Source organism: Artibeus jamaicensis, unplaced genomic scaffold (genome assembly GCF_021234435.1).
Source record: "Artibeus jamaicensis isolate MK-2021 breed Jamaican fruit bat unplaced genomic scaffold, CSHL_Jam_final scaffold_1964, whole genome shotgun sequence".
Lineage (NCBI taxonomy): Eukaryota > Metazoa > Chordata > Mammalia > Chiroptera > Phyllostomidae > Artibeus > Artibeus jamaicensis.
This window is the reverse complement of record NW_026522030.1, coordinates 21,659,196-21,671,336: the sequence shown is the minus strand read 5'-3', so window position 1 is coordinate 21,671,336 and position 12,141 is coordinate 21,659,196. Positions and strand designations below refer to the sequence as shown.

General features: G+C 43.4%; 1 protein-coding gene and 1 pseudogene across 6 annotated transcripts in view; one reads left to right on the top strand and one right to left on the bottom strand.

Moving 5' to 3' along the window:
• Positions 1 to 6,196: 6,196 nt before the first annotated feature.
• On the bottom strand, positions 6,197 to 6,820 carry LOC119048766 (39S ribosomal protein L30, mitochondrial-like; annotated as a pseudogene).
• A 4,056-nt stretch (positions 6,821 to 10,876) lies between these two features.
• UNC13B (unc-13 homolog B) overlaps positions 10,877 to 12,141 on the top strand; it is a 210,726-nt gene continuing 209,461 nt past the window's right edge. For 2 of the 6 annotated variants that reach the window (XM_037144451.2, XM_037144450.2), the window contains exon 1: positions 10,890 to 11,236. In XM_037144451.2, the coding sequence (XP_037000346.2) occupies positions 11,215 to 11,236 (22 nt within the window). In that variant the 5' untranslated portion in view covers positions 10,890 to 11,214. Of the gene's footprint in view, positions 11,237 to 12,141 lie in introns of all 6 variants that reach the window. The other 4 variants (XM_037144455.2, XM_037144453.2, XM_053656261.1 and 1 more) reach the window with 3 other exon arrangements.

Sequence of the window (12,141 nt, the reverse complement as noted above, 5' to 3'; positions counted from 1 at the left end):
GTCATTCCCATCAATGACACCATTATGTCATTGATGGGAATGACATAATGGTGTAGCTACTTTGGAAAACAGTTTGGTGGTTTCATATGTCCACACACAGATGGAAGCATTATTATCCATAGTTCTAAACTGGTAAAAAGCTTAAATTTTCATCAGCTAATAAATAGTTATACAAAATCCAATGTATACAATAGAATACTGTTCATCAATAAAAGGGCATGAAGTATTGACAGTTGTTGCAACATGGATGTATCTCAAAAACATTATGCTGAGTGAATGAAGCCAGACACAGAAGACATAGTGTTTGTGTCATTGTATAGTTCCATTTATGTGAAAGGTACAGAAAAGCAAATCTATGGAGACAGAGTAGATTTGTGATTTCCTGGGGCTTGGGATGGGAACAGAGGGTGACTACAAATGGGTAAAACAGACCTTTTCTGAAGGCAATAGAAATGTTCCGATATTAAATTGTGATGTTTGCACAACTCTGAAAATTTATAAAAAATTATTGAATTCTACACTTAAAACAGGTAAATTTTGTCATATATAAGTTATACATCAATAAAGCTGTTAAAAGGAAATCTGTGCAGAATTAATCAATATAGTGCAGGGCAAAAAAGAGGTTTACAGTTGTTTGTATGGAAGTAACAATGATTAATAAATAATAATACAAGAATAAACACTGTGTTTCATGTACTCATAACTGTCAACTTACTTTTGCCCCAACCTGTATGTAGTAATGACAAAGATTCTTTTATTGGCCAAAATCTAGCCATAGTCCTCTGATCCCTATTCTCTACTTGTCTTCCACCCTGTCCTGTAAAGACTTGAACAAACACTAACATAGTTTCTTTTTTTTTTTTTTAAAGATTTTATTTATTTATCTTTAAAGGGGAAGGGAAGGAGAGAGGGAGAGAAACATCAGTGTATGGTTGCCTTTTGTGTATCCCCTGCTGGGAACTGGCCTGCAGGGAACCAGCCTGCAACCCAGGTATATGCCCTGACTGGGAATCGAACCGCAATCCTTTGATTTGCAGGCCCGTGCTCAATCCACTGAGCTACACCAGCCAGGGCTTAACATAGTTTCTAACAGCTCAAAGTGCGTCCCTAGGATGACTCTAGCCTCTCTTAAAACACCTGTCTGAGGAAACTGAAGGTTGCTAAAAAAAAAAAACTTACTGTTTGTTTCACCCAGCACTTAAAGACAGGATCCCTGTCTCCCAATCTCTGTAGGAGGATAGGAGCCTTACTTTGATAAGCACTCGTTAGCAAACACAGATAGGTTTTACACAGACCAACCCCTTCCCTGCTGGCTCTTTGTAATTTTTCGTATCTCTGACTCTGTTGAGTTCTCCTCTTCAAGCACCTCCCTATTCCTTCATTCTCCCTTTAAATACCTCTGCACAAGTAGTGTTGAGTTCAGTTCACACTAGGCTATCTTCGCTATTACAGTAGCATATTTCTGATTGAAATCTGTCCTGGCATCCAGCTTTGTTTATTTTTGACAACAACCAATTCTTTAAAAAAAATCTCATTCACTAAGTATTTTATTTATTAAATTAGTCAACAAATTTTGGAGGGGCACCTTTGCTAGGTATTGTACTATGTGTTAGGGATAAAGATAGAGAAAACATGTCCTTTGCTGTGGAGGAGCTCTGAGTTGAAAGAAAAGATAGATGTGCAATTAGTCTTCAATAGATAGATTTATGATGGAAGAGTGTACAAGCAGTTTGCTTATTTTCCTGTTTTCCTTTTCTGACCATCCCTTTTCGGTCAGTTCTTCCTACTCTTTATAAGCAGCTGTTCCATATTAGCTGACCTTTGTACCCTTCTCGTTACATAGTCTCCTGGCAACCAGCAATCAGAGTCTTTACAGCTTACTCTTAAATACCTATACAGGTTTAATATTTTAATCTTTTGGTTTGTGTTACTTATTCTCTGTGTACAGAATACCATTTCTTCCATCTTTGTATGTCCAGTTCTATCTATACTTTGAGATACATCTCTTCCACATGCTAATTCCCCTGTGGTGTCTATCTGTATTCTTTCACAGCTTCTGCTGAATTCCTCCAGTACTTGAGAGGCAATATAATGATATGGCTAACTGCTTGAGTTCTAGTGAAAGATACAGCTGGGTTTGAATTTGGGCTTTGCCTTGTTTTCTTGATCAAAAAAATGGGAATTAAAATAGTTATATCTTTATGGATTGAAACCTGAATCTCTAGCCTGGATTGCTCTCTTGGGGTCCAGTTTTACATCATCTACTGTCTAATTGAAACCAGAAAAGCTGGTGTTTATGCTGCCTGTCACCTACCACACTCAATAAGCAGAGACAGGGATTGAATCTTTATGGGTGCTTTATTCAGATGGTTGGCAATCTGAGAAGACGCGGGTTTGTATCCTAACAGACCATCTTAAATTCCATCTTATTTTAAAGTATATTTTATTAATATGCTATTACAGTTGCCCTATTTTTCCTCCCCTTAATCTCCCTCTGCCCTGCACCTGGCCTCCCTCCAGCATTCGCTTCCTTAGTTCATGTCCATGAGTTATACATATAAGTTCTTTGATTTCTCCATTTCTTATACTATTCTTAACAGCCCCCTATCCATTTGTACCTACCCATTATGCTTCTTATTCCCTGTACCTTTTCCCCATATTCTCCCCCTACCCCAGCCCTGCTGATAACCCTCCATGTGATCTCCATTTCTGTGAATCTGTTTCTGTTCTAGTTGTTTGTCTTAGGTTTTTTTTTGGTTCAGTTCTTGATAGTTGTGAGTTTGTTGTCATTTTAATGTTCATAGTTTTGATCTTCTTCTTTTTCTAAGATAAGTCCCTTTAACATTTCATATAACAAGGGCTTGGTGATGATGAACTCCTTTAGCTTGGCCTTATCTGGGAATCACTTCATCTGCCCACCCATTCTAAATGATAGCTTTTCTAGATAGAGTAATCTTGGATGTAGGTCCTTGTCTTTCATGACTTTGAATACTTCTTTCCAGTCTCTTCTGGCCTATAAGTTTTCTTGTGAGAAATCAGCTGATAACTTATGGGAACTCCTTTGTAGGTAACTGTCTCCTTTTCTCTTGCTGCTTTTAAAATTCTCTCCTTATCTTGGGTAATGTAATTATGATGTGCCTTGGTGTGTTCCTCCTTGGATTCAACTTGTTTGGGACTCTCTGTGCTTCCTGGACTTGCATGTCCCTTTCCTTTGCCAGATTGGGGAAGCTTTCCTTCATTAGTTTTTCAAATAAGTTTTCAATTTCTTGCTGTTCCTCTTCTTCTTCTTCTCCTTCTGGTACTCCTATGATTCAGGTGTTGGAATATTTAAAGTTGTCTGGGAGGTTTCTAAGCCTCTCCTCATTTTTTTTTAATTCTTATTACTTCATTTTGTTCCAGTTGAATGCTAATTTCTTCCTTCTGTTTTAAATCGTTGATTTGAGTTCCAGTTTCCTTCCCTTTACTGTTGGTTCCCTGTATTTTTAAAAATTTTTACTTAGTAAAGCCTTTACTTCTTCCTTTATGTTATATCCATGTTCAGTCATTTCTGTGAGCATCCTGATTACCAGTGTTTTGAATTCTGCATCTGATAGGTTGGCTATCCCCTTGTCACTTAGCTGTTTTTTCCAGTTTTTTTCTTTTTCTTTTTTAATATTTTATTTTTAGAGAGGGGGGTAAGGGAGGGAGAGAAACATCAATATGTGATTGGCCCCCACTGGGGACCTGGCCTACAAGCCAGGCATGTACCCTGCCTTGGAATCAAACCTTTGGTTTGCAGCCCACACTCAATCCACTGAGGTACACCAGCCAGGGCTGTTTTTCCAGAGTTTTGATCGGTTCATTTGGGGTATATTTCTTTGTCTTGGCGCACCTGTTATGTTTAAAGGGCAGAGCCTTAGGTATTTGGTAGGACAGGGCAACACTGAGTTGTGGGGAGGGATCAGAGAGGAAACAATGCCGCTTGCTTGGCTCTTGCCCCACTTCCAGTCATTTCCCCTGCTACCCACAAATGAATTGCACCCTTCTGGGGCTGAGTCTCAGGTGGGTGTGTTTGTGTATGTCCTAAGACGCTGTGGGCCCTTTCAAGGAATTTTTCTTTGAGCCTGGGAGTTTCCCCCACTGCAATGTCCATTGGTTCTTACAGCCAGAGGTTTATTAAATGTTTTATTTAAGAGAGAGGGGAAAGGAAGGAGAAAGAGTGGGAAAGAAACATCAGTGTGTGATTGCCTCTAATGTGTCCGCTACTGGGGACCTGGCCTGCAACCCAGGCATGTGCCCTGACTGGGAATTGAACTGGCAACCCTTTGCTTCATAGGCCTGTGCTCAATCCACTGAGCTACACCAGCCAGGGCGCCAGGGCTACAGCCAGAGGTTTTAAGGCTTTATTATCCTGCACTGGAACCCTGGATTACACAGTATTTCTCACTGGTTTATCTGCATATGAATGTGGGACCACCTGGTCCACTAGCCACCACCTCACTAACCTGGTCTGCTAGCTTGAGTCCTCTCCACCACAGCTGCCCATCTTGTCCCCTCCTACCAGTCTGGATGAATATTTCTTCTTTAACTCCTTGGTTGTAGGACTACCATACAGTTAGATTTTTTGGCAGTTCTGGTTGTTTTTTGTTTTTGAATTGGTTGTTATCCTTTTCTTGGTTGTGTAAGGAAAGGAAGCATATCTACCTTTGTCTTTATCTTGGCCGGAAGCCCTAAATTCCATTTTGAACTGATCCTCTGAATGATGCAGTACCTGTAGGTAAGGGGATTGGAATTCAGGGAAAAAGTTAATCAGATAAAAAGCTGCAACATTTTTTCATCTGGGTCTTGGGTGGTGGTCTTTATCCGTGTCCTGAGTTGTGGGCATCTCACCCTGGAGTACAATAGCTTAGATACCATCTTGATTGCTTGCAGTCCTCTTGAGGCCCAAAGGTAGAATGGCAAACAGTCTTCTAGAGTCAAGGTGAGTCACATCTTTAGTTCCTGAAACAATAGCTTTTTACATATATTGATTACTAAGCTTATTACCTATTACCCGAAACTAAAAAATTTCCAACATTTGAGTTCCCCATCATAATGAGTAAATATCTGTAAGGATATCCCACACAATTTCAAACTTTGTATATCTAAATGGAAACAAATTTTTCTCCCCAAACCTATGCCTCCTAGATTAAAAAAATTTTTTAATCTATTTATTTTTAGAGGGAGGGGAAGGAAAGGAGAAAGAGAAGGAGAGAAACATCAGTGTGTGTTTCTCTCATGAGCCCCCTACTGGGGCCGTGGCCCACAACCCAGGTATGTGCCTTGACTGGGAGTCAAACTGGTAACCTTTTGGTTTGCAGGCCAGTGCTCAATCCACAGAGCCACACAAGCCAGGGCTACCTCCTAGATTTATTATCTGTTAGTTAACTGTAGCATCATCCTCATAGCCAAACTGACTTTCAAATTCTCTCCCTCTTTCTCTGTCACACAATCTTTTGCTACAAAGAAAAAAATGTCCTCTACTGTATTCAGAGTCATCATATGCCAAGTTCTATCATCCTGAGCTCTTCACCACTGTGGGAAGTGTTAAAAGGTTTGTCCCTCTCCTCCCTTACTTCCATATTTATTGTTCTAGTTTTGTTCCTCCTTATTATTATCTTACAGATCTTTTCTATCACCTTATAAACTACTTAAGGAAAGGAATTGTGCTTTGTTTACTTTTGCATTCTCTCACTATGCTTGATCTAAAAATAGTTAACAAATATTTGTCAAATTGAGTTACTCATATTAAATTTCTCTGTGGAGGGATTTGGAGATATTTCTCAAAAGATAAGGAACCTGCAAGAAAGGTAAACTTTTAAAGGCCTTAGAGCAGGGCTTAAAGATAGGTATAAACTTGGTAGAGCATCCTCCAGCAACAGGATTTTTACCTCGGCCCCTCCTCTTGCCTGAGCGCTCCCAAGAAGGCAACAGTACAAACCTTGGGTATTTTGGACTTATACTTTTGAGATTCATTACCTACTTTTCTCATCCCTCTTTCCCTCCCCATTTTCTGGATCTCAGTCCTAACTTTCTGGCTACATCTCAGCTAAATCTAAGTGTGAATTCCATTCAAATGCTGAAAAACTTGCAAGCATTGGGCTTTCTATCCCTGTTTGAGTTGATTCTGAAGATACACTTACCATGCTGATAAGTATAACTGGTCCTGGTTAAGTACCTAGAGGGCAGAGGACCTTATTGTCCTCTTTTTTGCATTTAAAATATTTTTTAATGAGAACACTTTCTCACTATCTTTAAATAAATATGCCTTGTATTTTTTAAAATCAGAAACCGCTCCAGCATTAGGATTTAATTGCTTCCTGGTCCCTGGGGCTTAGAGATCACTGCACTACTAACTCCCTGGTGCTCTAGAAGTATTCTGAGTCACATGCCCCTCAGCTGGAAGTCCTTGTGGCAACCTCAGGTGACTGATTCTTATCAAATGTTTAACCACTTTCAGTGTTTGCATTTACTGAAGGGATGTTCTCATAAAATTTGGGAGTGTGAGCTTTTTCTAATACAAACATCTTTATTATATCTTTTCCTCAATGTGAATGTCTTTTTGTACTTTTTATTCTGGTAACAATATGCAATTTATGAGGGTGCTATGGATGGATCCCCACCATATTTTTCATGATTTGCAGGTGAACTGCTCAAACACTTTATCTGAAATTCTTGATTTGGTAGCCTTGTGAGGGATCCAATCTGTGCAAATGAGAGACTCCACACCATTTGTCAGTTTGTAGTCTGCCTGGGGGGGGGGGGGGGGGCTCTGAACTACTGAGCACAAAATCCTAGCCATTAGTGGTGAGTGTTCTCTGTAGAGGCAGTGATTGCTAAATGTTGTTATCCTCTGACAGAAAGCTGAACCTTCCCTTTTAACTTTCAACTGGTAAACTGAGATGCCTGAGAGCCTACATCATATCTTTAGACATTGGCTCTTGCTCTGCTCAGCCAATCTTCACCTCCCAGCCACATCACCTTCCCTCTTGTGTACAACCTAAGTAAGAACAGCTGTGCAGGGGCAGGGTCTTGGTGCTCCAATGTGGTCTGTAGCTGTCTACTAGGTGACCAGGCCCTGGAGTTTCCCGGGTTGTGCAAGCCAAGATCAGCCCCCACCTGTGTTTTGCCCGCTGCCACCCCGCCTGAGCTATAAAGCAATCTGAGATGGCTATTACTTGTGCTGGGCTTGGAGAGTTTCATGGTGAAGCCAAGCTGTGAATCTAGGCTGGCTGCTGCTAGTGCTGTGTCTTGATCCACTTAGCAATAGGTGTGGGGAGAGGACTGGGGGGGATCACTGAGGCCAACTCTTGCTTGTTTGAAAGGATTTAGGAAGTTGCAAAGCAAGAGCCAAGACCAGCCATTCATATGGAAAAGCCACAGTTAACAGCTGTAAATTGGGTGGGACAGAGCCTCAGAGGATCTCCAGGGTGGGGCAAAGCACCGTTAGCCAGGTTGATGGAGTCTTAGATATGACACCTGCCTGCAGGCTCTGTGACTCTGTGGGGTGGGGGTGGGGGGGGGGGGGGGAGTGTTTAGAAAAGAGACAATGGCCTGTGCCTGCCTTTCAGACCAGGTGAAAGCTGTCTTTCAGCTCCTGCCTTGATGCCAGATGCTTCAGTTTCTCCCCGTATACCATATACCACTGGTGCCTTTCAAGCTGCTACCCCATTGCTGAAGTTTGCAGAAGTCTATGTGTGTGGGCTCTTTAAGAAGAACTGCTTGGGACTCCAGGAGCTTCTTCCACTGACTCAATTCCCACTGTTTTTTGTGGCCAGAAATTTTGAGGACTTATTTTCCTGGCACTGGAACCTTGGGCTGAGGTGGCCTGGTGTGGGGCTAGGACTCCTCACTCCCAAGATAGCCTTACTGAATTTTTATACACAGTACATGGCTGTGGGACCAGCCCATTCTGTGTCTTCGCCTCTCGTACCAGTCTAGTGGATATGGTTTCTTTAACTCTGTAGTTGTCAGACTTCCATTCAACTCAGTTTCTGACAGTTGTGAGTGGTGACTGTTCTGTGATTCAGTTGTAATTTTGATGTGGTTGTGTGAGGAGGTGAGTCATGTTTACCTATGCCTGGCCATTATCCTTGGGGTCAGGCATTTCTGTTGACTAGGCTGTCTGAGCACCTTACTTAAAGTCTTCCTCAATGTATTGCTCCAAATTTGCTCCAAACACTAGAAAGATAAAATCTTCTCCTTTTTGCAGACTTCCCCTAAGATGGAGGCATAGGTGGAGATGCCATGCTTTCTCACACAACCAAGTTTAGAGACAACAAAATATTAGCAACAGAAAACATAGCCAAAACACAGAAAATTGAACTTTTCGGAAGTCTGATAACAACGAATTCTTCAGCCTGACCAGTAAGAGGGGCGAAATCAGCAGCTGACGGAGCGGGATTGCACAGGAAAACTCGGTCAGACGGACTCAGGTGCATAGATCCCAGGCGTGGGGTTGCAAAGGGTGGACCCAGTGAGCAACCGGCGGATCCCTCGACCAAGCGGGTCCCAGCAACGGGAGGCAGCAGAGACGGCTGCCATTTCCCAGCTCTGACCCCGCCCCCACATACAGCATCACAACCCAGCTACCTGAGCGACCCTACCCTGGTGAACACCTCAGGCTTCGCTCCTCACCCAGCGGCGGGAAGCAGGAGAGGGGGACGCCATTTCCCCACTCTGACCCCGCCACCACATACAGCGTCACAACCCAGTGACCCCGCCCCTAAGGCTCCACTCCTCATACTTAATGGGTGTGAACAGACCAAAAATGGCTCAAAAAGATCTCAAAGCCCCAGAGCCCATAAATCTAAGTGACAAAGAAATAGCAAAACTTTCAGATGCACAGTTCAAAACACTGGTCATCAGGATGCTCACAGAACTGGTTGATTTTAGTCACAAATTAGAGGCACATATGAAGGCTAAACTAATTGAAATGAATGGCAATGCACAGGAAACCAATAGTAATGGAAAGGAAACTGGGACTCAAATCAAAGGAGTGGACCAGAAGGAGGATAAAAATGACCAACCAGAAAAGAATGAAGAAACAAGAATTCAAAAAAATGAGGAGAGGCTTAGGAACCTCCAGGACATCTTTAAACGCTCCGACATCCGAATTACAGGGGTACCAGAAGGGGGAAAGGAACAGCCACCAGTGGAAAACTTATTTGAACAAATAAAAAAGGAGAATTTCCCCAATCTGGCAAAGGAAATAGACTTCCAGGAAATCCAGGAAGCTCAGAGAGTCCCAAAGAAGGTGGACCCAAGAAGAAACACACCAAGGCACATCATCATTATATTAGCCAAGATTAAAATGAAAGAGAGAATCCTAGAAGCAGCAAGAGCTAAGGGGACAGTCACCTACAAAGGAGTTCCCATTAGACTGTCAGCAGATTTCTCAAAGGAGACCTTACAGGCAAGAAGGGACTGGAAAGAGGTACTCCAAGTCATGAAATCCAAAGACCTACAACCAAGGTTGCTCTATCCAGCAAAACTTTCATTTAGAATGGAAGGGCAGATAAGGTGCTTCTCAGATAAGATGAAATTCAAGGAGTTCATCATCACCAAGCCCTTATGACTTACCTAAGAAAAAGAAGATAAAAAAGATGAACAGTGAAAGGACAGCAAACGCACAGTTATTAACAAACACATCTAAAACAAAAGCAAGCTAAAAGGACAGCTAGATCAGGAGCAGAACCATAGAAATGAAGATCACATGGAGGGTTGGCAACAGGGGAGTGGGAGGAGATGGGGGGAGAAGGTACAGAAAATAAGTAGCATAGATGGTAGGTAGAAAATAGATTGGGGGAGGGCAAGAATAGTATGGGAAATATAGAATCCAAAGAACTCGAGACACATGGTCATAAACTAAAGGGGGGGAATGGTAGGGGTGGGGGTGCGCAGGGTGGAGGGGAATGAAGGGGGGAATAGAACAACTGTAATGGCATAATCAATAAAATAAAAATTTTAAAAAATCTCCTTTTCTTCTTAAGGCTCCTAGTGTCATTCTCATAGTACCTATTCCATTGGGAGGCATCATATTGTGGCTAGGTTTGCTTTTGGAAGGCAAGGACCCTATTAGATTGACAGACCCTTCCTGTCAATCCTATGGTGCCCAGAGCTTGCACAGCCTGAAATCTTAGCTGGGCTGATGAGGCATTAAAAGCACATATTCCAAAATCTGGCATCACATTAGAATTATCTGGGGGAGCTTTTAAAAAAAATACAGTGCCTTAACTCTATCCCAAAGCAGTTAAATCAGAATTTGGGGTGAGGAGGTGTACCTGTACATCATACCACGTGTCTTTCTGTTTCCTGCTCTGTTCTTTTTCCCTTCCATCACATCTTGCCAGAAGTCCCCAGCATAAAAAGCCTTGTTCCCTTCATCCTTCAATCAGTAGGTAATTTTGGACTGATTACAATATACTTGGCAGTATCCAGACATTGGAGACCCAATGGCGATCATGAAGGTCTAGACAACTGAGGTCTTCAGACCTTTTTTTTTTTTTTTACCGTCGTTGCTAATTAAAAACATGCCTGCTGTGTGGTACAGATCTTTTAAAATTATTACCGGTAAGTACTCCATCAGCCAAGGGATAGACCTTTTAATGAAGTTCAATGGAAATTCTCTAATGAAAAGAACCTGTTTTTTGGGAGGAAGCCCGCCCACACTGGAGGAGAAGAGGGCTTCAATTCCCACTTCACACAGGTGAGGGGAAGCCCCGCCCCTCCTTGGGTTAAGCCTCTTAGTGGGAGGAGATCCCTCCGTTCTTGCCCATAGGGAAAAGAGGGGAGACTCCGCCTCCTACGTGCCTGGGGGCGGGGCCTGTGGACTGGGCGTGAGTTGATTGGCTGGGAGGCTGGGCGCCCAGGGTTGGCTCTGTCCAGGCGCTCGCAAGGATCCCGGGTGGAGGGGTGGGAGGGAGTCCCGGTTGCTCCTGCCTCCCAACGATGGCGCCGTGGTGCCGCACCCAGTCCCCAGCCTGCCGGCTGGTACTCATAGTTATCGGGAACCCCCTCAGACGGTGAGAATTGGAGCGGGTCGAAGGGAGTGGCAGACCGCTGCCTGCGACGGGGAACATGAACAGCGGCCAGACCCTTGGGGCCGATAGAAGGAGCAGCCCCGGCACCTGCTGAAAGGGAAGAGAGTGTGGCGACCCGGCAGAGGCGCGGCGGAGTCACGCCGTCTCCTCGAACATGTCGCTGCTCTGCGTGCGTGGTGAGTGCGCGGCCTTCGGGGGAGGGTGGGTTGGGGGTCGCTGAGAGGTCCCCACACGCTTCCAGTAGACGTCGGGTTACCACCGTTTACAAACTTCACTTCCTGTCTGTCCTTGGGGAAAATTATGTTAACTTATTTATAACAGTCCCGTGAAGGGACTGTTACCTCCCCATTCCGGTGGCCATGTGACAGTGTTGTTGGCTGGCAGGCCCAGATCCTATTAAACAGTGATGGGCGCTCTTCTTTAGTGAGAGTGGACTGAGCAAGGAGATCGAGGATAGTTGTGGTCTGTCAGTAGTGGGCAGTCTCTCATTCTTTTCTTTCTCCTCCCGGCACCCTTAAAACTACAGTCGGTTTAGTAGCAGGATCTTTCTTCTTTTTAAATCACTCTTTGAACACGTAGTGGGACAGCTGTCACATCCCTTCTTCCAGTGTATTTCTTGGCTTGCACCCCTCTATTGCTCTGATCCCCTGCTCCTTCCCCATAGTCTTCTAGGCTAAGCTGTTTCTCATATTACACTTGCAAAGGTGTGTTGGCTTCTCTCCTTCCAGAACAGAGCCTAAGAAGTGTGATTGATTGATTTACTTAGCTTCTGTCACAGTAATTAAAGGTGAAGGGACCTTACTGCTTTTTCACTGAGGACACTTGATCCATCTAAGAGGATATTTTAAGACAAGGGCTTTGGGGTTTAAGATGAGGCAAGGTGCATGGACTAAGCTCCAAGAGGGCAGAGACTGTTTCTTACAGGTTTTTGTATTCCTCATGCCTGACATAGTAGAAGATCAATGCTGGTTTTGAATGAATGCAAGGACTGTGATTTTAGAGATGAGCTGATTAGAAAAAGCAAGATTTGGATTACCAGTCGAATTTGATATTGGGAAATTCCAAGTTACGGCCTGTCATA